This window comes from Aquarana catesbeiana, linkage group LG04 (genome assembly GCF_042186555.1).
Source record: "Aquarana catesbeiana isolate 2022-GZ linkage group LG04, ASM4218655v1, whole genome shotgun sequence".
Lineage (NCBI taxonomy): Eukaryota > Metazoa > Chordata > Amphibia > Anura > Ranidae > Aquarana > Aquarana catesbeiana.
Genome location: NC_133327.1, coordinates 407298246 through 407325043, shown reverse-complemented (window position 1 = coordinate 407325043; position 26798 = coordinate 407298246). Strand labels below are relative to the sequence as shown.

Here is a 26798-nt window from a genome sequence, read left to right as displayed (position 1 = left end):
GAGTGGTGGAGAACATGTTTGGAATCATGGCCAGCCGGTTCCGGCTATTTCTTGCACTCATACATATGGCGGAGTACAAACTGAATCACATTATTCTGGCGTGCTGTGTTCTACACATCTTTTTACGGCAACATTCTGCCAACTATGCTGGCACAGTTGGGCCTGAAGCCGGAATTCAAAATGAACCAACCCTGACGGCGTGTGAAAGTGGCGGTCCTGGCTTGCCCTCCCTGAGTGCCCGTGATGTCCGGCTAAGATACCTTGAATTCTTTGCGGTTAGGGGGGCTATCAATATGCCAGACAATATGTGAAGCCTTTATCAAATAAAAAAAATAATTAAGCAAATCTTTGGTGACATTTACTGCTTGTTTTGGTTTTAGCTGACCCTCACAGAAATGTGTGGAGTCCTGAAAATGGCGTGATTGTGTTACCTTATGCAAAGCACTGTTGGGTGTTATTTACTAAAGGCAAAGACACTTTGTACTACAAGTGCACTTGAAACTGCACTTGTAGTGCAAAGTGGATTTGCCCTTATGAAATAACACCCATTGTCACAGAAAGCAGCAATTAGAGCACCACAAAAGTGTTGTAGCATTGAGACAATTATCCACACATTCTTGATTAACAATCTTTTTAATACCTGCACAATCACATGTGCATTTAGAAAAGGTTTTTAAAACAAACCAACATGTTTGTTGTATAACAATTTTTGGGGTGGCATTAGAAAAAGTAGAAATGTCCATTTAAGATAAAACAGGCATGTTTAAAACCAACAAGAAAGACACAAATCTTGAACTTACAAAGTTCACATTTGGAAGAACTTGAAGGCAATATCAGACATGAGTATTTAGGAACTGTTTTTGATATTGCGTTCAGATGGGGTGAAGTCACCCCCGGAAAAGCCAAATTTTGAAGATGCACACAAATAGCCGAATGTCAACATGTGCTACCTACCATCACGGGGGATCAAGGGACGTGTTTTGGGGGAGCAACCCCTTCCTCTCAGCTACTTTATTATTGGGGAAGGGGGTGCACCACCAAAACACGTCCATTGATCTCCCGTGATGGCAGATAGCACATGTTGACACACTGTGTGACTCTTCAAAATTTGGCTTTTCTACAAAATGCTCACCTGTTGTGGTGCCAATTTCCACCACGTCTTCCTCCTCCTGCTCTGCTTGTCTTTGTGGGATTTCCCCTTCTTCCAGAGGTGGGGGGTCTCTGGTCTTCACGGATGAGGGGTGTCCTCCGAGTCTTTTCTCCCCTATGTGAAAAAAAATGGTATACTTAGCACACAGATATTTGATGGCAGAACTATAAATATGAAATATTACTTGGAAGTGGGGTACAATTGTCGATTTTGGCAGAGTTCCAAGATGTAGAATTTTTTGGGTCCTTTGTCAAACTTCAATAATTTACCTGTTTTGTTCAAGCTTCACAGATGGAGAGCCCCCTATAGTATACACTGGAGCACCTGTGTGGACCCCCTAATAAAAAGGGTGTTCTTGTGTCCCACACTAGTGCTCCTGTGTCCAGATGTGTAAACACCTGCTGAGTGTCCTCTCCTTACACAGAATCTAGTATGCATTTCATTCTAGTAACAAACCCATCCATACAACCAAATTATTTTCAGACAAGTAGCCCTAAAAAATGTGGTCAAATGCATATGGCCAAAACAATGGTGTTTTTTAGGCCGATTTAAAAATGTTTGATACGAGTGAATAATGTGCCCATGAACATGAAAGTTGCCATTTTAAACTGTACAACAGTTCAGAAAAGCACATGGAGCAGCACGAACGGAATAAACACAAAAAGAATAGGAACACAGGACAACTACTTACTTTTTTGCAGAACTCTCCTGATCCTTCTGTACTGCTCATGCTCTCGTAATTTCAGGTCCGACCAACGCTTCCTGAGCTGATCTTTCGAGCGTCGTACCCCGAAATTCCGGTGCAGACTTTTGACCACTTTCGCCATGATCTTGGCCTTTCTGACATTGGGGTTGGGGTAAGGTCCATACTTTCCATCATAGTCGGCCTTCTTCAGGATGTCGACCATCTCCAACATCCCCCCAAAGGATATATTTGATGCCTTAAATCGTCTCCTTCTGGGTCCAGACGTTTCCGGCTCCGGGCTTTCCTCACCCTCCTCCTCGTTGCTATAATTAGCACGCACCTGCTGTGTCTCTGCCATGTGCTCTTCCCCCACTGCGCCGAATGAAAAGGGGCGGGGAATAGACTAGAAAGAACGTCAGGGGCAGGCGGAGTTACACGCATGCGCAGTGTGTATAAAGCGTAACACGCGTGCGTAGTACGTACGATCTGTGAGCGGAGGAAGGAGAATAGGAGGTGCCGATCGTGATAACGAAGGTAAAATCTAAACTTGGGCCTATACTGCTTCTAGATTGAGGCCTATATTGTAACAAGATTAGGAGAGTTTTGCCTGACATTAGGGTTTATCTTGTGTTGTGTCTTGCAGATAAAATGGATGGCTTCAATGACCACAACTTCCTCCCCCTGTTCATAGACAAGTACAGGGAGCTGCGCTGTCTGTGGCAGGTGAAACATCCACATTACAATCATAAACAAAAGAGGCAGGCAGCGGTGGAGAAACTGCTGGAGTTGGTGACGCCGGTGGTCCCCACAGCAACCATTCCCTATTTAAAAGCCAAAATTGGTGGCCTGAGGAGCACTTATCTAAGGGAGCGCAAGAAGGTCACGGATTCCCAAAGATCCGGAGCAGGAGCAGATGACATTTATGTCCCCAGGCTGTGGTACTATGAGAGACTGCGATTTCTGTCAGACCACACTGAAGTCAGGGAATCCCTCTCAACCCTTCCTTCCACTCTTCCTTCCACCCCAGCTGAGGCTTCCGATGTCCAACCTGGGACTTCCAGCCAGGAAGAAGTGGAGGAGCCCAGATGGAGTCAGGTATAGCATTCTTCTACAGATTTCTAGTCAAGAAATAAATGATCTTTAATAGATGTTATTATTGATCACTAATTGCTGATTTAATAAAGTGTTTTACATATCAATAGACAGTAGTGTGCAAAAATATTTGGGACAAGAATGAAAAATGCAGGGCTCAGAATGATCATCAGTTATATTTGTTAACATTCAATTTGCAACAGTCATGAGGTGACAATTGTGTGTGATTGATGAATAAAAAACTAAAACTATGTCCCTTTTTCATACACAGGAAGATCTCAGCCAGGAGGAGGCTCTGGAATGTGGCATACAGGAGGAGGCTGTGGAATGTGGCAGCCAGGAGGAGGCGGGACTAAGTTGCAGCCAGGAGAAGCCTGGGACCAGTCGCAGCCTGACCGAATCGCAAGTTCCTCCCCTCCACCTTTCATACAAAAGACCCAGGAAGGCGACTCACATGCAGGATTCAGCGCTCAGGCTCATTCAGGAGGCTTCTGCATCCCTCAGAGCCTTATCCACTCCTGAAGAGGCCTTTGCCTGCATGGCTGCCACCAAACTGAAGTGCATGCAGGAGGGTCAACGCCTCATGTGTGAGAAACTTATTTATAAAGTCCTAACTAAGGGGGTGAGTGGCGAAATCACACCCAAGACCAACGTGATTGAGTTGGACCATCCTCCTCCTCCTCCTGCTGCCACAACTCCACCACCAGAGCCACAGCATGGAAGGAAGCGTGGAAGGAAGACCAGAGAGTGACGACCCTGGGTTCAGTCTGGTCTGGCCAAAGATGCAGTCTCTTGTATGACCACAGCCTGGGGACACAGATGTCATCTGCTGCTTTCATGATCTCTGGGGCTTCTGGACCAGACTGCACTCCCTTAGATATGGACTCCTCAGGCCACTAATTTGCATTAAAATACTTGATGTGTGCCCTGGAGGTCAAAGGCTTCAACAATTTTTGCTGTTTCTCCAGTGTTGCCTCCCTCTTTGTTTGGTTGTGAGCCCTTAATAAAGGCATTTTTGGTTCAATTATACTCTCCTATGTGGGTTTTCCTTCAAAAAGGACAGTTTGTTTGTGAGGAGGCAGGTACATTTCAAATATACAATGTGAAATTAACAAGAGACACCAACACCAAACAATCTCCTTGAGATTAAATAATACATTATAATAATGGTGTTGTGGTAATTTGACACACAAAACACACACAAAAATATTCTTTATTAAAAAGCATACAACATTTAAAAAAAAAAAAAACAGCCTTGAAAAAAAATTTTTACAAGTAACAACAAACCAAAAAAAAAATTGGTCAGATGCGACAGATTGGTCAGATTGGTCAAAATATATTGAGGGAATCACAATAAATAATAAAGAAAGAAGTTTGTGAGAAGTCTGTGTGAATATAAGCAGCAAAACTACTTAATTCTTCTCACATTATAAAGAAGAAGAGAGTGCGCTGTATTAAACCATTTTTTACATTGCAGCGTGATGAAAGTGCTGTATCCATTCCGAACGCTAATTTTACCAGACCGAGCTGTTCCGTCTCGGAATTTCTTCTGAGCATGCGTGGCACTTTGTGCGTCGGAACTGGCCACACGCGGTCAGAATTGACGCAATCGGATTTTGTTGTCAGAAAATTTTATAGCCTGCTCTCAAACTTTGTGTGTCAGAAAATCCAATGGAAAATGTCTGATGGAGCCCACACACGGTCGGAACGCTCCGATCGGACATTTTCCATTGGAAAATCCGACCGTGTGTACGGGGCATTAGGGTATGTACAAATAAAATGATTATTGAGATAAAGTCCATTAGGATGGTATATACTGCACTAAGTGGGAGGGAAAGGAAAGAACTAGAAGAGGAGGGAGGGAGGATGGGAAGGGGAAAGAAAGGGGGGGGGATTTTATACTGAATGAGAAAGGGAAAGGAAGGAGGAAGAAAAAAAGAAAGAGCAGGGGGAGAGGCGGGGTTGTTGGGGGGGTTAAGAGGGAAGGAGATTGGGGAGGGAGGGTTTGGGAGTTGGTTAGGGGAAGGGGGGTTGGAGAAAGGTTCTGTTACCGGGAAGGCGAGGAGGAGGGCCAGAGAGAAAAGGGGAAAGGAAAAAAAGGAAGGGACAACTTGGTACACAAACCAAGACAAAGAAAAGGAGGTGAGCAGGCTTACAATACTGGATTAAGGTATTACGACCTACCTGGTAAAAATACTCTGTAAAATATTCAGAGAAATTATTATTCCAGGACGGGAGGAGGGGAGAGAGCAGAACAGAATGACAGAACGTCAATGGGTTCTCCTCAGTAATAGTGCCAATTAGAAGCAGGGAATATGCAGCGCTCGTGGGCAGTTGCAAGCTAGTGGCTCAAGTCACAAAGAGAGGAAAACAACCTGGTAGGGGATTTCCATAACACCTCTGCTTGATGCAGCCAGCACGAAGTCTGATCCAATCGGTCAAGTCTGGAGGTATATAGCAAACAGGGTGTCCATGAGTAAAGAGCAGACAAACTAGCATGGTAGTGATCAGATTGAAAGTGTCTCACCTTGGTCCATATTACCGGCCTCTCAAAGCCCCCTGGAAGCAAGATCCGCTCTGCCCATCAAAGGGCTAAAGGCCCATTTAATGAGCTCCCCAACCCAGAAGATGTTCAGACGCCGCCACGCGGCACCCCCCCTCACCCCCCTCACCCCCTTTCTTCTCCCCTTTTCCTCTCCCTCATCCTTCCCTCCCCCCTTTCTCCCTTTCCCTCTCCTCCTTTTTGTTCCCCCTCCCCCTTAACATATATCCTCCCCCCTTCTTTCCTCCCTGTCCAATTGGGTTTCCTTTGTGTAGCTCCGTTAGATTGTGTGTGGGAGTCCCCCAATTGGCCCATTACATCAATCAGTTCATCAATTTCTGTTCCATAATAGGTTGGAAATCCATTTGTCAAATTTTTAAATGTTTGTTTTATAAATTATGTTTTTGTTTTATATAATTGGGGATGTTCAGTCTCCTAATACCATATTGTACTGCATTGTTTACTTTTGTTTCATTTGATTGTTTTATTAATTTGTTTCTGAACTGAGTCATTGCTTCCCCTATACCCCTGGCCATTCGTACTCTGGTTGCTCCTTTTTCCCCCAAGCGGCAGACATGTGACTCCCCTGGTGGGGGCAGGTTCCTCTTCAAGAATGCCGCCCTTTACTTATATTGCCGTTGTTTTGGGCTTCTCCGCCTATTTGACATAAGCGATGCGTGCTTGCACGCCGGCGTGGTTCCATGCACGCGCAGTGCAGGGAGCCAGACCCGGCGACATCATGCGCCACCGTGCAGCGACGTCTGAACTGCGTTGTGCTACGCATGTGTAGTGCCGGGTTGTAGACCCGGTGACGTCATGCTCCGCCATGCGGCGGCATCTGAATGTCTTCCGAGTTGGGGAGCTCAATAAACGGGCCTTCGGCCCTTTGATGAGCAGTGCGGATCTTGCTTCCAGGGGGGTTTGAGAGGCCGGTGATACGGACCAAGGTGAGACACTTTCAATCTGATCACTGCCATGATAGTTTATCTGCTCTTTTCTCATGGACACCCTGTTTGCTATATACCTCCAGACTTGACCAATTGGATCGGACTTCGTGCAGGCTGCATCAAGCAGAGGTGTTATGGAATTCCCCTTCCGGGTTGTTTTCCTCTATGTGACTTGAGCCACTAGCTTGCAACTGCCCGCGAGCGCTGCATATTCCCTGCGTCCAATTGGCACTATTACTGAGGAGAACCCATGGACGTTCTGTCCTCCTGTTCTGCTCTCTCCCCTCCTCCCTTTCTTCCTTCCTGGAATAATATTTTCTCTGAATATTTACATATTTTTACCAGGTAGGTTGTAATACCTTAACCCAGTATTGTAAGCCTGCACATCTCCTTTTCTATGCCTTGGTTTGTGTACCAAGTTGTCCCTTCTTTCCTCCCCCCTCCCCCTTTTCTCTCTGGCCCTCCTCCTCACCTTCCTGGTAACCAGAACCTTTCTCCAACCCCCCTTCCCTTCAACTCCCAAACCCTCCCTTCTCCCTCTCCCCAATCTCTTTCCCCCTAAACCCCCCTTAACAACCCCCCCTTTCCCCCTGCTCTCTCTTTTCTCCTTCCTCCTTCCTTTCCCATTCTCATTCAATATAACCTTCCCCCCTCTTTTCTTTCCCCTTCCCATCCTCCCTTCCTCCTCTTCTCCTTCCCCCCACCCCACTCAGTGAGGTATATACCATCCTAATGGACTTTATCTCAATAATCATTTTATTTAAATATGGATGAATGAATGTACTATATGAAACAGTAATTAACCCATCAAAGCAGCGCTATTTTCAGTCCTCAATGCTGACTGATAAAACAAAGTCTTTGTAAATGCAAGCAAAACACATGCAGGCAGGTAAATTCCAACAAAGACACAGCGGTAGGAGCTCGGTCTGGATTCCCTTATATGAATAGTAGATCTGATGGGTGCACCTTTTACCATCTATTGGGACACCTTGTGCTGCACACACCCCATAGGGGTTCAAACTCACCGGAGCCAGGAGGTTAACAAGCCTTGGATCAAATCCTCTCTCTGTTTACTCCCGAAGTCCTCCAGGGTTGATGATCAAATAACAGCAACAATGTCCACATGTAAAAAAGAGACCCCGAATAGTCCAGTACCGTTTTGATAATTTATTGTAAGTCACAAATCAGAGAAAAAAAAAAAACTAATAAAGTAAATACACTGTAAAAATCAGTGGGCGCAGTTCCTTACAAAGGATAGCCTTCTAGCTTTCAGTTGGTTGGTAATAGTGGATAACTCAAACTGCTTCTCTCAAAGCACAAGGGTACTGGTTGCAGACTGGATGGATGTTACACACTCACAGCTGATCAGTCCTTCATTCCACTAGTATACAACTACAAGCTTGGAGCGCACTGCGTGTCAGCCAGGCACAGCTGATCCGCACTTCCTCCCTCTCGTGTCTGAAGCTTCAGGCTAAAAGCACACTGCGTCCTCACGTGATAACGGTTGCCGTGGTATCGTGCTCTGACTAGTTTCGTCAGGAAGACTTTTTCAAAGAGCATTGATGCTCTTGCCTGAAGCTTCAGACACGAGAGGGAGGAAGTGCGGATCAGCTGTGCCTGGCTGACACGCAGTGCGCTCCAAGCTTGTAGTTGTATACTAGTGGAATGAAGGACTGATCAGCTGTGAGTGTGTAACATCCATCCAGTCTGCAACCAGTACCCTTGTGCTTTGAGAGAAGCAGTTTGAGTTATCCACTATTACCAACCAACTGAAAGCTAGAAGGCTATCCTTTGTAAGGAACTGCGCCCACTGATTTTTACAGTGTATTTACTTTATTAGGTTTTTTTTTTTTCTCTGATTTGTGACTTACAATAAATTATCAAAACGGTACTGGACTATTCGGGGTCTCTTTTTTACATGTGGACATTGTTGCTGTTATTTGATCATCAACCCTGACTTCGGACTTCGGACTTAGGACTTCGGGAGTAAACAGAGAGAGGATTTGATCCAAGGCTTGTTAACCTCCTGGCTCCGGTGAGTTTGAACCCCTATGGGGTGTGTGCAGCACAAGGTGTCCCAATAGATGGTGAAAGGTGCACCCATCAGATCTACTATTCATATAAGGGAATCCAGACCGAGCTCCTACCGCTGTGTCTTTGTTGGAATTTACCTGCCTGCATGTGTTTTGCTTGCATTTACAAAGACTTTGTTTTATCAGTCAGCATTGAGGACTGAAAATAGCGCTGCTTTGATGGGTTAATTGCTGTTTCATATAGTACATTCATTCATCCATATTTCTATTTCTATTTTTTATTAAGTGGCTGCTGAGAGATATCTCACTCAGAATATGGTGACATCAGGTTAAATCACTGCGGTTTATTACAATCATTATTTTCCATCTTCATATACTGAATATCCTTTAGCGCTGAGATAGGAGGATTGGAGTAGGGCGTATTGTCTGCTTTTTGTTTGTATAATCATTTTATTTGTACATACCCTTACTCCTATCTAGATATACTTTACGCTAAAATCTCCCATGTCCACCCATGGGGGGCTTTCTGGGCGATTAGGGGCTTTGTAACATGTCTTAGTAAACTTTTTCTGTTTTTGGTTCTAAATATATTACTTGTCTTATAGATTATTCCTCCTGATGAAGCGGCCTATGGACTGCAAAACTAGTAGAGGATTGTTTAATCTGTGAGAAAATTCCATTACCAGATAATCATTGGGAAGCCTACAAGTATGTGTATACTGTATGAAGTTTCCTTCACCCTGTTTTATATTGAGATTGCTCAATTGTATGTCTTTTATATGTAATAAATTATATATTTTTTACAATAGGTTTATAATTTTTTATTAGTACTGGTCAGAGTGTGTGGTAGGACAGCTTCAGCAACCTTCCCCACCCTCCCTCCTCTCCTTGTTTCTATACAATATTTGGATGATGATACTTGTTTTTATGCCTATTTTTAGGCTTTAATATTTGAGGCTATACTCAAAAAATATTCATTTTGAATGTAGGTGCTTCACTTATTGTTCTTTCTAACCATTAACTCTGTACTACACTATTGTACAGAATTGTACATTATTATATTATAAAGAATAAATTCATTATGTTGTGCCAAATATTATTTACATCAGCTACCTTCACTCATGACTGTGATTCACTAATGAATTGCAACTTGCAGCCTTCTAACTCCCACTCTCTAAAGCTAGCCATACATACATATATATGTAGATTTTTATTTAAATGTTTGCACGATTATTCATACAAGAATTGAAATTGTATGAAAATTTGTATTACATTCAATGACGTGAAGAATGACCTTTAAAAGTGCTTTAAGATTTTGTGTCTCATCTCTAAAAAAAACAAGTACACAGGCCTACAACGTTGATGTCATCAAGTACATGGATCTCATTAGATGGTCGGAACTGTTATGCCGCGTACACAAGATCGCACATTCCAACAACAAAATCCATGTTTTGTTTCCGACGGATGTTGGCTCAAACTTGTCTTGCATACACGCGGTCACACAAATCTTGTCAGAAATCCCGAACGTCAAGAACGCGGTGGCGTACAACACGTACAACGAGCCCGAGAAAAATGAAGTTCAATAGCCAGTGTGGCTCTTCTGCTTGATTCCGAGCATGCCTGGAACTTTGTGCATCGGAATTGTGTACACACGATTGTAATTTTGTTGTCGGAAAAGTTGAGATCCAGATCTCAAATTTTGTTTGTTGGAAATTCCGACAGAAAATGTCCGATGGAACCTACAAATGGTCGGAATTTCCGACAACAAGCTCCCATCGAACATTTCCCGTCAGAAAATCCGACCGTGTGTACGCAGCATTAGTGTACTATCCTGTAGAAAGGCCATTATCTCTGACAAAAGATGTGGTTTGTTTTGAGGCAGACCTAAATTCCCTAAGGCAGTATATGACCATCTGTAATACAGAGGTCAACAAGTTCTGGTAAGGAGCTGTATTGCACTTATGGTTGGGGTGCACTGTATGTCTATATAGACTATTTTCACTTCAGAGTGTGAAGATTTCATTTAATTTACTATTTCACATCTGCATACTCTTTGTGGACTTTTGATGCTATTGTAGACTGGATTCATTTTTTCATACATAACACTTTTGAATAACATAGCTGTAATTTTTTTGTATATTTTGTTGTATAGGGTTTTTTTTTTTTAGTTGTTTGCACTTTATTGTCATATATTATGTTATTCATTGACTATTTTTTATTTACAAATTCTACAAATATATGATAAAACTTTCTACAACTTTGATTAAACTGAAAATATTCTTTAAAAGTCAAGCAATTGGTCTGTGATCTTATTGAGAGTGACAGCCCTAGATTATCTCAACCTAAAAATTGTTTTTAGGCATTGAAATATTATTTTTCAATGTTCCATTATATACATTTTTGGAACCAAAGTACTGTATATGAGTACATTTTGGTCCTCAAAAATATTAGCCATTTGCTTTTTTGCTGCGTATACTTTTTATTCAAAAAAAAAATTTGCTTTTTAAAACTAATACTAAATAGGTTACTTAACCTATTAATACAAAACCCTGACCTAACCTTTTACCTCAAACTCCCACCTTATCCTTATTGAGGATGAGCAAATCTATCTGGGTTCAGTACATGAATAGTTTTGTGAATCTTGCTTGAAGTTTGTGGTGAACCATATTGAAGTTTATGAGGGGTGAATACTTTTGTTCAGTTCTGGCTATTTGTAGTACAGCAAACCTTTGTCAAACAAAAGTCATGGGAAGCCAGGCACTGCAATAGGGGACAAATGCAAGAAAAAAACAACAAAAAACAAACAGTATCTATCCTTATACAGAATTACTAGCTCTCCCTAATGCCTACTACACACTGTTATATTTTTTTTCGTCCAACCCAGCGGGTTAGTATAGAGATCTCCCCACTGAACTATTGTGTTTTGACAGGGGGACTGCCTCACCTGCCAGAACCCACTGGTCAATGCTCACAGCCATTGACTGCCAGTGCTGATCGGAAGCTGATTTTCCTGTAACAGAATGTCCCTACACTCCGCTTGAGTGCTTTCGTCATATACCATTTTCTCCCAGTCTGAATATAGATATCAGATATTCCAACCGCTCACAAACACAAAACAAGACGATACTTGTTTAGTTGCTAAGCATGGACTCTTTATTAGAACCAAAATTACAAGTCTTATATACAGGAGAAGAGGAGGTCTACCCTCCTGCTCATATTACTCTAACAATACATCTGTAACCAGAAACAGAATTAACATGAGCTAATTAACTAATCCCTTAAAGGAGCTGATGTGACTTTGTGCCCTCCTGAGCATTGTTATGATTAATCAGGATTTCACTACAGGTCAGACTTGTGATCACCGAGCTTCACACAGTAGTATAAACACAGGACACCTTCTCACAATAGCAGGAGCTAATTGCAATTAACAATACAAACAGTGATCTCCCCCCCTCCTCAGCCTAGTAGGCAACAAACCATAGCAGGAGTAGACTGTCTGCTCCTACCCAGTTCTAGAGGCCAATGTGATCAACTCTCTCAACTAACATGTTGAGTTCAGAATCAAACAAATATAGTCTTTGCATATATCCTGGGAGATATTGTGGATAAATATTACTGTCCCAATTTAAGTAATCCAAGATATATTTTTTGTCATTAACTATTCCTAATATGGCATATACAGGGTTCCCAGAGTCTGTTTGTCCTGGGGGACAAGGACCCGAATCCAAAGTAACACCACCTCAAGGGTTCCCAGGCATAAAGCTCACAAAGCGCACCATTCCCCCAAATGCCAGGGCCCATAATCGGCTGGCAAGAGGCTAGCATTCAGTCCCCTCCAAAAGCCTCTGTCCTGGGTGTGTCTGTCACATTTCTCCCCCATCAAAAGTTGACTAACAAGGTCCCAGACCCACACCTGGTCTAGACATGCGTTATTCAGGCAGAGTGAACTCACATAGTCTGTCTGTATGATCTCCTTTCTTGGCTACAAGGAATAGTTGACCTCAGTAGGTGTAGGGCAGAGGTCATTGACTCTGTCTGGCTGTCAGCGCTTCAGCTGGGTGGTTTTTAACAGTTCGGGGCTCAGTCTGCTGCTGGGCAGAGGGGCCAATCACCCTAGCTTCCTGAAGCTGTAGAGACGCTGTAGGTGCTAGGCAGGGGCCAGAGGCGCTCTGCCCTGTTGCCAGTGATTCGCCTGGGAGTAGCAGCTTCACTACATCAGCTTGTCCCCGGAGAGAGGGGCCAAATGCCCCAGCTCCCTGGATCTCCACAGTTGTTGCCGGTGCTGGGCAGAGGTTGGTAGCACTCTGCACTGTTGCCAGCACTTCTGCTGGGTCACCACATCATACGCTTCGGCTAACCATTGGGGGAAGAGGCTGGATTCCTCCACTCCCAAACTGTGTAGCTGCCATTGGGGAGGTGAGCTGGGTGCTTCCTTTTCCATTTCCTCATCTGTCTGCTGGGACGACATGTCTATGGTACTGTCTCCCAGGTGCACGGATCTTTGCTGGGGAGGAAAGACAGCTTCCTCCACCCTGGCTAACTGTTGGGGAGGGACGACGAACACCTCCTCTCCCTTCTCCCCTTGTATCTGCTGCTGGGAAGTGATTGCCACCTTCCACCCTGAGCCTCCGGAACTGCCACAGGTGTGGGGCAGAGGTCTTGGACCGTCTGTCCGGTGACCAGCGCTTCAGCTGGGGAAGTTCCTTGCAACTCCACAGATACTGCTGTTGGTGCTGGGCAGAGCACAGTGAAGTTTGGCCCTGATACCAGCTCTTCTGCTGGAGGCTCATCAGGTTGTTCTTCCTCAGCAGAAAAGTCTATCAAATCTCCTGTCTCTGCAACTGGTGTCTGGGGATAGAGGTTCACCATCTCCTGTCCGTGGAACCCCGAAGATGCTATCGGTGCTGGGCAGAGGTTAGCAGAGCTCTGTCCTGTTGTCAGCACTTCAGCTTTAGGGATGGCAATCTCCAGATTTTCCACTGCCGATTCTCTGGCATGCTGCTGGACAGGCACATTCCTCCATCCAAGATCATCCCATGCAGAAACAGGATCATCAAGGTCAGTAAGCACTTGCTGCATCTGCCATAAGACCTCCGTGTCCATAGCTATGGGGGCAGGTGGGCAAAGCACACTGTTACTCTGCCACATTGCCGAGTCTTTAGCCAGGATTTCAGAGTTGTCAACTGGTATTTCCTGATAGTCCCAGGCAAAGGGAGCCCAGCCCTGACGCTGAGCAGAGTCTAGCAGCTGCCCGTAGGCGATCTCCAGCTCCCATTTCTGAATGGCCAGAAACTCTATATCTTCCAGTGCCCAGTGCACTTTCGAGACGTTCAGTACCCTTCTCTGAAATCCATGATTTCGTCCAACCGCCACTCCAAATCACTCCCAAAGTTAGGGTCCCCTGTCAGCTTCACATACAACAGTCCCAGGCCGACGTAGCCAAATCCTTCCATTGGGCTGTCATCCACTATCCAAGGGCATGCTTGGGATACATGCCACCGGAGGGCTCTGTAGCTCTCATCCAGCCACATCTCTGCCCAGACCAGCCTGCTTAATTCAGCTGTCTGCTCCTTGTGCGGTTTTTCTGCCAAAAACAGCACCCGCAATCCATACTGTGACCAGTATCTTTCCTGGATGGAGGGGAGAAATTTTCCCTGGTGTCACTGCTTTTAAGTAATCCAAGATATATTTTCTCAGTCACTATTCCTAATATGGCATATATAGGGTTCCCATATTCTGTGTGTCCTGGGGGACAAGGACTCGAATCCAAAGTAACACCACCTCAAGGGTCCCCAGGCATACAGCTCACAAAGCGCACCATTCCCCCAAATGCCAGGGCCCATAATTGGCTGGCAAGAGGCTAGCATTCAGTCCCCTCCAAAAGCCTCTGTCTCAGGTGAGTCTGTCACAATGCCCATTCAACAGAAGCTGGCCATTTGGTTGGCTTCTGCCAGATGGGCTGGTGTACACATGAGCCGAAATTCAGCCAGTTTCTGTTGAACTGGCCAATATTGGCTGCTATTCAGCCCATGTGTACAGGGCTTACTACACGCTGAAAATATAGCTGCCGCAAGCCCATGCTTTGATAGATAGAGAGGCTGGGTTATCATTTCTTCAGATTATTTGCTCTTCTGGCCAGGGGCAACGTCTATGCACTGCAATATAGGTTAGTCATTATTCTAGTAGTGGCCTACAAATTTTTGGTAAAAAGTTCATGTTTCATGAACGTTGTAAAGCTTTGGTATTCACTGCAAACCCATGGTAGGAGAAACCCTGAACCATATCCCTAATACTATTAATTTGATCCTCTAAATCTTACTCTTGGCCTCCAACTTACCCCTTACTCCTGAGATGAACCTAACTGCAAACCAGAAACATCAGCCTAACCCCTAAAACTCTTAATTTCAAGGTTATCCTACCACTAGTGTTTATTCCAAAAACAAATGATGCCATTACTAGTATTGTGGTGATGAAAATTCCCACAACTAAGGAAATGTATTTTGTAATATATTCGTGTAAAACTTTTGGTGATTACAAAATGTGATTAACATCTGTTCCATCACCACCACTTATTCGATCAAGGATATCCTATAACTGTGGAATCCTATACCTGTGGAATTCTATACCTGTGGAATCCTGCAAAATACATTGGGGTCAATTCACTAAAGGTTACCGCATGTGATATGAAGGTCACATGATTCATTTTTTGGAAGTATTGCATGAGATAATAAAAGAGTCAATTCAAAGTAAAATATTGAATGTGAGGCAAATACTGCACATTTGTTAAAATAGTGAGATAAATACCGCAAACAAATTAGATAAATCATTAAAGTCAATTCACTAAAAAACACACACATTTGTTTATCAACTGGTGTTTGCTGGTGGTATTTTTGAAATGTGCAAAATAACAATTAGAGGAACTCGGCACTGGCCAGGAAGTGAAAAGTATACAATGTATCAGTGTTAAAATGTTCTCCTCTGAGCTCAGGAATGTAAATAAATTGTAATATTTCATCAAAGGGAGATCATTTTGTGAATAATAGCACACTAGAATGTTTTTATCATTTCACAATATTGCCTTCTGGTGCAATGTTAGCCTACATAAAAAAATAGCAAAAAAACAAGGCCAAAAATAATGCAAAACTTAAACTCTAACTATAGCAAAACATAACTATTTAACGCACTCAGGAAATTATGCATGTTTTTTAGTGAACTGACTAATTTTGAGATAAATACAGCATGAGTTATTTTAACTCAAAAATGAATGCGGTAATTGACCCCACAGAATTGTACATTACAGAATATTTGCTTATACATTTATATAGCAGTCAGATGCGTAAGACATCTACATAATAAGTGTTAAATCATTCATAAACTCTTGCAGTTTTGGGTCTATGGCAGCTTTATAGATATTTAGAAAAATAATTATTAGCATTTTGTGTAAAGTTTTCTTCATTTTTAGATTACTAGATGGCTTTATAATCTGTTGGGGTACAATTAAATCACTATAGATATAAAGCCAAAACTTTTTTTTGTTAAGTTGGGTATAGAGTGGGGAAGACGTAAAACCACTACCAGGATTTTTTGCCATCTGTAGCCTATTGGGGAGATTTTCCTTTGCATTCTTTCTCATAAACACCATAGGAAGTGATAGAAATCCTTTCTTAGATAATTGTCACTGCCAAAGGGTCCTCACTGGAACACTTTATTCTTTATTCCTGTTTTGGTAACTGTAGTGATATAAGAATATTTGTGTAGTATAGTATCGTGGGTATGATAATTAATTAGTAAGTACTCTTCCGCAGCAACCCAATTCTTCCAGAGAGATGCACTTTATTGACTTCCAACACAGAACAAATTCCAAAGTCCACAGATGACAAAAAATCCGACAGAGTATATAATTCAGAGTCCCATTTCTTTCTAGGTTTGCCTGTTCATACACAGACAAGCCTAACTTAAACTATAGACTGAATGCTGTGTTATATTCACTAGACACTGAATGGCTGAGCAATTTGATTGGCCGTTTCAATTTAGGACTTTGATATACTCTAGTCTTTCAGGCAGACAACAACCCCCAGCCCTGAACAGCTGTAGTCATAAACCGCCCCAATTTTCACTCCCGCATATCAACACCAACAAGTCCCCTTAGATATGTGTAATTAGATTAGATTAACAGATACCACCTGAACACCCTTTGAGATGTTCAAATAGACTTGCATAAGATTAACACATCAAAGGGTCTTCAGCTGTCCCCTTGCTATGTTAAAATTCAGTTGGCTCGGACAAATCAACCATTGTCAACTGAATTCTGGCCTGGTTAATATTGACTGTATGTGTACATACATATAATAATGTCCCACATAAATCGGTGAACATATTACAACAGTAACAACTCAAAATTTTGGATTTTCCTCCACTTTTAGTTTCAGTGATAATGCTGATAATAATTACTAAGACAAAGGGGTGTGGAATCTCCTCAACAAGGACACAAAAAGCAATAATATAACAAGACAGGTTTGCCAACAGTCCTCTTCTCTACCTCAAACAAAAAAAAGTTTAGCTTTATTTTGGGCAGCAAATAGGCACAATGACCTCACATACTTGCCACTTCATGCTTGTACAGCCTATTATATTTCATACACAGAACAAGTATAACCCTTTATCCTGTCAGTTCTGCCTGACCGAATTCATAGAGGTGTGCAGCCTCTGTAACATTACCGTTCTTGTTTGAGCTGACATGATGTGCTAAAACAGCAGTTATGAGACTTGGGCGCTCCTAATAATGTTCCATAAGACAGCATACTTGGTGTATTTTACAGTAAAGGCATATACAATTTTCTTTATATTGTAAGAATTGCCATGAATGAATATTAAAAGCACCACATCCCTAGAATGAATGTGACAAAGAACAGGTAAGGAAAAATGGGGCTTTTAAGGTGCTTATAGCTGCAGAAATGAACATGACTGAATACAGTATTACAATCCCATATATCCCATTGGCAGACCATAAATGGCAAGTGATGCTACAGCATGTTGAGCAGCCCTGTGATTTCACTCACTATCACTCGTGTTCCTTTTCCTGCGGGCTGTCCAGTCACAATGTAATACACTGATCATTTTGCTGTCAGCTCTCCATGTCCTTTCTCCTACTGGTGGCTGTAATTCACTGAAGAAAGCAGGACCCAGCCCCCCTCAGTCTCGGCTCAGTCACACCTTCTCCTCATGTGTAGCCCAGCGTCTGCACTGAAGTTCAGGGGGATCAGTAATGCTATGGTGGCTGAAAGGGGGTAGAACTTTGTGTAATCCTTGCAGTGCTACCCCCCTCCAGTATGTACTCACCATAGTGTTACAGCCTCTTAGCGCCCATTATTATAGTCAGCTTTGGAATTGGAAGACTTTGAAGCACCCTTTATAGGAAGGGAGAGGATGGGGATATGACACGAACAATAGGGCTGGCTTTAGTGAAAGCAATGATTGGAGTTATTTTAGTTGCTAATGGCAAAGAAGGGACATATTTTACTCGGCCATGTGGCTTATTGTAGATGCTAATATAGCCAACAAACTGTAATGCTAGCATTTTAAGCTCACATGTCAAGACTTGGGATGACCCTACACTACACAATCTGAATATACACTCTCCTTTAAAGCTACCAAAAACTATATACTGCAGTGTAAGGGCCTGCTTATTTTATACAAATGCAATGCACTGGTTAGGTGTGTCTTCATATTACATTGTTTTCCTAAACCTAAAGGAGATTATACAACCAAATTGTGTAGTGTATGGCCACTATAAATCCCTGTTAGGGATAAACATATTGAGGAAGTAGGATAAGTTGTGTTGCTACAGTCTGACTTTGTGAGTTTGAACTACTTGCAATAAAACTTGTTGGACATTAAAGCTGAATTTTACCTTAAATGTCATGTAATGCTGCTCTGATTCCTCCCTCCTCCTTTCTTACAAATGCAAATTAGCTTTTGGTGTGCAGAGAAGTATATGTTGTGTTCTATTTATTTATTTTTAATTATATTCTGTCTCAAATTTTATTTCTTAAAGCAGAACTAAAGTGCTGTGAGCAGACAGGCTTTTTACGGCAAAAGAAACATGCATTGTCTAATTTGCAAAAAATTACACCTACCTGCTTGCTCACAGTGATCCCCAGAATGTAAACTGAGCTGCGCAGGCACAGCTGAGCATACAGCGGCTGGCCAGGATTACTAGCTCATGCATATACACCAGACAATGTAGATGGTTGGAAACCAACACACAGAAGAAGATGCTGGCGCCAGCAAAGGACCTTTAGAAAGGTGAGTATTGATCCCTTTAGTTACGCTTTAATGAGAAAGTAAACTCCCCTTGTTTGTTTGTACCTATAGGTAAACCTGGAAGATAAGGCTTACCTATAGGTACTGTAAGGGCCCTTTCACACTGGAGACGCTATTGCGCTAATAATAGCGCCTGCAAACCAACCCGAAAGTCCCGCTGCTGTCTCTCCAGTGTGAAAGCCCTCGGGGCTTTCACACTGGAGCGGTGCGCTAGCGGGACGGGAAAAAAAAGTCCTGCTAGCAGAATCTTTGGAGCGGTGAAGGAGCGGAAGGGTATACCACTCCTTCACCACTCCTGCCCATTGAAATCAATGGGACAGCGCATTTATACCGCAGAGGCACTTTGCGATGGTTATTAACCCTTTCTCGGCCGCTAGCGGGGGTAAAACCACCCCGCTAGCGGCCGAATACCGACGGTAAAGCTCCGCTTACAATAGTGGCGCTTTACCGTCGACGCCGCCCCCGCCCCAGTGTGAAAGGGCCCTTAATATCTCCTAAACGGTGCAAGTTTAGGAGATATTTACAGTACCTATAGGTAAGCCTTATTATAGGCTTACCTATAGGTGCAAACATTTTACTGTATATTTACTGTATACGCTATTACGTAATTGGTGCATGCACTCTGAAGGAACAGCGCTTGTGCCGTTTCTTCAGGGCTGCTCTGAAGGAATGGCCGCTCGTGCAGTTTCTTCAGGGTCTGTGCCATGACCGGCAGCTCCCGTGTACAGTGATGTTATTGCAGCTCCGGCCAATCACAGCGCCAGAGCCCGCAAACCCTGCGAACCCGGAAGATATCGGCCATGTCAGCAGTGTACGGGTGCTGCTGCAGGGCTTTGTTGTAAGGGAGCTAGTATGCAATGCATACTAGCTTATTATGCTTTTGTCTTACAGGTTTTCTTTTTTTTTATAGGGGTTTACAACCTCTTTAATATTAAAGTGGAACTAAAGTCATCTAATTAAAAAACTGTGAGCAGGCAGGTTATTATTGCGCGAAGAGACTTGCATAGCAAAGCATTAGATGCAACACTACATGCCGTATGCCTTAAAGGGACACTTTTTTTAAGTAACACCCCTATGTGTCTGACAGGCAAGGTGCAAAGTACATTGTTATAAATTATTCCCTTGACACCTTGCGGTTGCTTTTGAAATTTTGTAATATTATTATTGTGCTGAGGGTTATTATTGTGCTGGCGATACAATCATGCTAAGAGTTATCACTGTGCTGGGTTTATTATTGTGATGTGGTTTCTTATTGTGCTGAGGTTACTATTGTGGCATGGGTTATTATTGTGCTACAGGTTATTATTGTGCTGCGGATTGTTATTGTCCTTTTTTTGTGCTGTGGGTAATTGGTTGCCCTGACACCTACTGGGGGTTATTGCTGGGCATTGTTATTGCTGGCCTTGTCACCTGCTGGGCATTATTGCTTTCCCTGACACATGCTGAGAGTTATCATAGCTGGCACTGACACCAATGCTGAGGTTACATTTTGTTGATACAATCTCTTCAGTGTATGCCCAGGTCCTATTTTGTCTAAACCGTAGCAAAGCAAATGGGCACGCTACAAGCCATACACTGTGAGGAAACGATTTAGACCAGGCCTACCTTTTTGGCCACACCCACAAGCACACAGCTAGTAGCACACTGTGCATGCCACATTATCCTTTCCCCTCCCTTTATTGTGGGCAGCACACCTTCTTTTTTCTCAATCCCTTCAAGGTTTTCTTTTTACATCGACTGACACCAAATGTAGAACTACTACTTGTTGATCAGCAACATTAAGGGGCACTGCTTACATTTTGGATACTGGAACTCTGAGAATGGCACCTCAAATATCCCACATTTTCTTACCTGTTCTTTTTCACAATTTTGTTTATACTACTTACATTTCAAAGCTTAAAGCAAAACAGGTTCTTATATAAAGTAAGACTCGTATCCACATCTGTTTTACCTTTGACAGTTATAATTCCACAAGACAATCATTTTCTACATATGAGTGAGAATAATACTACATCCAAAAGTAAGATTATATGTAAACTGTACTTTCCTGGAAGATGGATGGTGGCTTGAAGATTTATTAAAATGTTTATATAGTCTTATCAAAAAATGTATTGTATTTGACAATCTAAGTGGTTCTTAAGCCCGTAAGTTTTTTATCCTAATGCATTCTCTGCATTAAGGTAGAAAAACCTTCAATGTGCTGCTGCACCTCCCCCCGCCTATACTTACCTGAGCCTGATCTTGATCAAGCTATGTGCACAAGTACAGAGGCTATCTCTGCTATCTCTCTCCTCATTGGCTCATAGACAGCAGTGGGAGCTATGGCTCCTGCTGCTTTCAATAATGGCCAGTGAGGAGGACATAGGCACAGCTTGCTATGGGTACACTCGGCTGGAGGGAGGAGCCAGGAGTGCCAGCATAGGATCTGAGAAGAGGAGGATTGAGGCTGCTCTGTGCAAAACCATTGCACAAAGCAGATAAGCATGACATATTTCCTATTAAAAAAATAAAACACAAAGTTTTACAATCACTTTAATACATTTACAACAAGCTGGATGCTTGATAATAAATCTACAACAGATTCAATGTAATGGATCTTTTCAAATTTTAATACATCACATATTGTCAGATGCTTAGACACAAGGTATACTTCAGAGTTAAATGCATATCATTGTGCACCAACTTATAATCTCCACTTAACTTTATCATTATTACTTGTTTCCCATTTTACCTTTCACAGTATTGGCCTTCATATCCTGGAGAGCATTCTGTACATCTGTAATCATTAGTTCCTTGCATGATACATGTGGGGCTGAAGCTAGAAAACAATGTCATAGGTTACAAAATGAGAAACATTATTAGTTGTGAGAAAAGTAAAGAAATAATGGCAACATGCTAACATCAGTCAAACCCTTGCATATTTGACTTGACAATGTATTTAGTAAAGGAGGGCATAATTAAACTTTATTAAAGTGTCACAAAATTAAATGTTAATGTTATGCAGCACACTGTGATATAGAGTAGTGCTATTACAACTTGCTTTGTCTATACATTGAGCTGTCGTGGGCAAAGCTGTCCAATGCATATAGTGTGGGTGAGCCCTTAGGATGGCATACTCATTTGCATATTTAAAAATGGTAAGGCAAAACATATACGTAAAACAATGCAAGTCTGGCCTAGTTAAAAGAGCCAAACATATTTTCATACATACCTAACAGAAAATGGCACTAATAATAATAATTATCATCATCATGGCACACCCGTGTAGACTGAAAGATATTTATATGATGATAATGATAATAATAATCATGATCATATACATATATTGACAACAAGCAAACAGTAATGCAAATACTAAAGATAGCATTTGCATCAACGTAGCATAACAGTAGCAGCAACAGTAAGCTTAAATGCTAAAAAAGTTGTTTAAATAGACATTACTCATTACTCTCTCAAACATACAGTATTTCTTAGAAAGTTACTTTAGTAATGGTCTAAAAGGGAAAGAATATGTTTAAAATACCTGACTTCTTTAATGCTTACCATTCTTTTGCCATCTGTTGCCATTCACATGACCAAACATTTAACTTTCAGCCTGGATTTGAAATCTCTCTAATGACTTTGCCCACATTGAAGGCCAGACACATTCCAAGAAATTGAAAGGATTTCACTACTCTTGGTACTTTTTCAGCCATCACTCAGATTAATAAATGCTTTTGAGAGTATATTGGGGGAGATTTACTATGGCCCCTTTCACACGAGTGCCTCTTGCTTAACGGGATCTGCTTGCTCAGCTAAGGATCGCTCTGCTGATCCCTGCTGAGCAGGTGGATGACAGGTCCATTTCACCTCCGCTGTGCAGAGAAGACATAGACACGGTCCTGCTCTCCTCTTTGGGGAAATCAGATGGAAAAGGACCACCTGTCCATTTCCATCCAATCCACCAGACAGATGGAAAGTAGGACCACCATCCGTCTGTTTCTGACGGACAGGATCGGATCGGATGGCAGCACGTGTCAGCAGGCATGTGTTTGTGACGGGCATGTGGTTGCGAAGGGCCTGGTAGGGGTAGGAGGGGGGACCCTGTGCTGTTTTTTTACTTTTGTTTTCATTGCTGGCATTGCTTTGTTTACATTTAGCTGTCAGTGGAGAAACCCGATGACAACTGATAAGTCATCGGCTGTTAAGGACAAACCTTAAGAACCAGCTAACACAGAATTCAGGGCGGTCAATAAAAATGAAACTAAACAAATTTTAATTAAACTTGTTACTATTGTTCTTCAGAAATTCAGATATATCTGAATCCCCAAATAACCAAAAATCTGTCAGAATTTAGATTTGGACCGAAACTAATATCACAGAAAATTTCAAGGGTCAGATGGTAATTGCACCAACAAGAAACAATGCGTTACTAGACCTACTGATTACTAACAATACAGACCTGGTTGTGGGTGTAGAAATACGGGGCAACTTAGGAAATAGCAACCACAGGTCAATTAGTTTCAACATAAATCACAGAAATAGGAAACACAAGGGCAATACATGTACACTAAATTTCAAAAGAGCCAACTTCCCTAAACTTCTCTCTTTGCTAGATATTAAATGGGATAATATCCTAGGAACAAAGAACACAGAGGAAAAATTGAAGTGCTTTAAGAGCATACTAAATGAAGGTATTGGCCAGTGCATTCCAATGGGAAATAGGTTTAAAAGAGACAAAATATATCCTGGGTGGCTAAACTCCAACGTAAAAATGCATAAAAAAACAAAAGAAAAGGCCAAAAAAAAAGGCTGAAGGGCCATTGTCAGCATTCCAACAATACAAAGAGTGCAATAAGAAATGTAAGAGTGCAGTCAGGGCGGCTAAGATTGAACCATGAAAGACACATAGCGGAGGAGTGTATAAAAAAACCCTAAGAAGGAGTGCGCATGCGCGAGAGCTCCTTAATGGCCGCCTAAGCCCGGAGCTCCGCACCACCCCGGTCCGACGAGCGGTATATCGCAAGCCTCTGCCAGCGGAGAACCCTCCTGAGCACTCCCCCCGCTTTGGGAACAGCGGGGGCTCACGGTGAGATGTCCGGTGCACAGGCCCGGCGTGATCTAGGCCCGCAATTCGCGGTGGTGGCGGCGGAGGGGTGTACCAAGATGGCCGCCGGCAATGACTCCACCAGGCCTCACTCAGCCACACAGCACAAGGGGACGGAGCAAAGACCCATACTCACCCCCCCGATCCTGACTTATGCCCAGGCAGCTCAGGGAGGCTCCAGCACACTCCAGACTGGTCAACAGGGCCTGCAGCAGCATCAAGTCCCACAGGGGGTCCAAAGAGAGACACACATCAGTGAGCAGAGGGAAGATGGGGCCTTTTCCTCAGTCATACCCCCCCAACCCCCCTCGTCAGCAGGCACTTCACCTGGATACTCAGTTAATGACATCTCTGCACTCCAAGAAGATCTCTTTTCCAAATTTTCAGCACTATTAGAAAAGGGACTGGCTAATACAGCATCCCAGATCACTAATGCCATTAAAACGGACCTTTCCAACCTGGGCTCTAGAATTGAGGCTATGGAAGACAAAATCAATCACACGGTCGTTAGAACCAACCAGAATGCCGCACATATCCAGACAGTACAAGAACAACTGGACACAGCCCTATCAAGAATCGACGAACTTGAGAACAGGTCCAGGAGGTATAATTTTAGAATAAGAGGCCTCCCGGAATCCTTCACGGATATCCCCCTCACGGTGCAGGACTTTATCTCAGAGCTTATCCCTAATATCCCGCCACACAGGCTAGAGCTGGACAGGGCTCACAGGGCTTTGGGACCCCAGAGGAATGATGGCTCCCCAAGGGACGTAATAGTAAAACCGCATTTTTATGCAGTCAAAGAGGAGGTGATGATACAATCACGTTTGAAGCCTAAGCTCCAACATCAGGGTCACCAAATCCAGGTTTTTGCAGATCTGGCTCAGTCCACCATACAAAGAAGATGTACCCTCAAACCCCTCCTTTCGGTCTTGATGGAACGAGACATCAAATATCGCTGGACATTCCCCTTTGCCGTGAAGTTTTCACTACAAGGCAAGACATATGCTTTCTCCAACCTCCCGGACGGTGAGAGACTGTTTCTCTCCCTCAAACTAATCTCCCAGGAAGCCCCCATGGAACTTTCCTCATCTTCATCGGGTTCCTCCAAACGCCCTCCTCCAGGCAGCCCAGTCTCCCCTTTCTGGATCAAGGGCCCTTCTAAAAGGAGTAAAGACGGAAGACCTCCATAACAGATTTTCAAGGTTTTTTTTTTACTCTCCCAGATCTTCCACGGTCTTTTCTGTTTGGGATTGTTTCCCTCTGTTGATTGAGCTAATGCTCACCCTTCGAATTTCACAGCCCAATTGGGGCCCTGGACACAGGACACTTTCTTGCCGCTACAGCCTTGACACTGCCTGATGATGTGGATCACCGAAGAGAATTGTCTACGGAGAACAGTCCCCGGGTTCCCTTTGCCTTTCAGAAGCGAGAGGATGTTTTTTTGTTTTTTTTTCCATCCGCACTGGGGATTCGAACCCTGGAACTCTTGATCTCCATAGTACTCAGAAAGCCTCTCCTACCCAGATCCATGCTCATGGTTGTAGTTAGCCCTGGGCTAGTGGTTTAAATTTTTTTTTTTGATAGTTCCTTTTAAGTCCCCTTTTTTTTAATATATTTTTTGACTGCAATTATAGGTCTAAGGTTGTGTTTTGTCTTTGCAATGTTCAAGCCGAAGTTCTTAGACTGCGTTATGCACAATTTATGGTTCAGTTATTTAGAAGTAAAGGTCTGGGGTGGTACCCTTGTGCCTCCTCTCATTCCTAGGGAACCAAATGTGCTCCCGCAGAATGAGACTTTTCCCGCCCACTATGGACGAGAGAAGATTTAAAATGGAGACTAGGCGGTTAGAAACACCGCTGTCCTCCACGGGTCCAGTTAGAGGACCCTTGATACTGTTTTTGTTTTTTTTGTCTTTATGTCTCCCTATCTTTCCTCTATCCTTTCTCATCACCTCTTTCTCTTCTAGCTGGCCATCTGGAGTTGCCCCAGGACCTCCAGCGTACAGACATAGGTCGGATTCTTCATTCAACCACCCTTTCTATGAATACATCTCAACACGAGGTAAGTGGCTGCTGGGCCGGTGATCACTTCCCCCTCTGTTCCAATGGCCGATTTGGCATCTAAGGGACTAGATCTCAAGGGGGCTTCTCATAACGCTCAAGGGCTCAATTCTCCTAGGAAAAGGAGAGTAGCTTTTAACCATTATAAATCCCTCAAACTTGATATAGTGCTCCTACAAGAGACGTATTTCCTGATTCGGTACAGTCCCAAGTTCCTACACTCCTACTACCCATAATTTTTCTTAGCCAACGCTCCTAACAAAATCAAAGGTGTTGCAATACTTTTCTCTAAGAACAGCAAATTTACCCACATTTCTGACCTTAAAGATCCAGAGGGACGGTTCATTCTTGTAAAGGGCACTCTGGAGGGAGTACTATACTCCATAATCTCTTACTATGCCCCTAATAAGGGTCAAGCAACTTTCTTCCAGAACCTCTTTGCAACTCTTAACCCCCTCCTGGAGGGCAAAGTCATATAGGGAGGGGACTCAAATGTAGCGTTTGACCAGGGCCTAGACAAAACTAAAACACTCAAAGATAGACTAACACGCCCCACAAAACTAAGCACCAGAATAGCTAAAATGATTCACTCCCAAGGTTTGGTAGATATCTGGAGAGAACTAAATCCCAAATGTAGGGACTTCACACACTTCTCCTCTCCCCACCAGACCTACGCAAGGATTGACCACATACTCATCCCGACTATGATAGCAGACGCTATCAAGGAATACTTCAAACTAAATGATGTGGGAAACATCTCCCCCGAAACCCTTTGGGCAGCCCACAAGGTCACAGTCCGAGGTGAGCTCATCAGATTAGCAACTCAAGTTAAAAAGGAGAGACTAATAGACATTCATAGACTAGAGCAAAAATGTAT

At 43.1% G+C, this 26798-nt stretch overlaps 1 protein-coding gene across 7 annotated transcripts in view; it reads right to left on the bottom strand.

Annotated features, from left to right (window-relative positions):
• Positions 1–26798, bottom strand: part of LAMA2 (laminin subunit alpha 2) — a 1513089-nt gene that overhangs the window by 371587 nt on the left and 1114704 nt on the right. For all 7 annotated transcript variants that reach the window (XM_073627245.1, XM_073627247.1, XM_073627249.1 and 4 more), the window contains one exon: positions 21504–21590. In XM_073627245.1, the coding sequence (XP_073483346.1) occupies positions 21504–21590 (87 nt within the window). The remainder of the gene's footprint in view (positions 1–21503; positions 21591–26798) is intronic.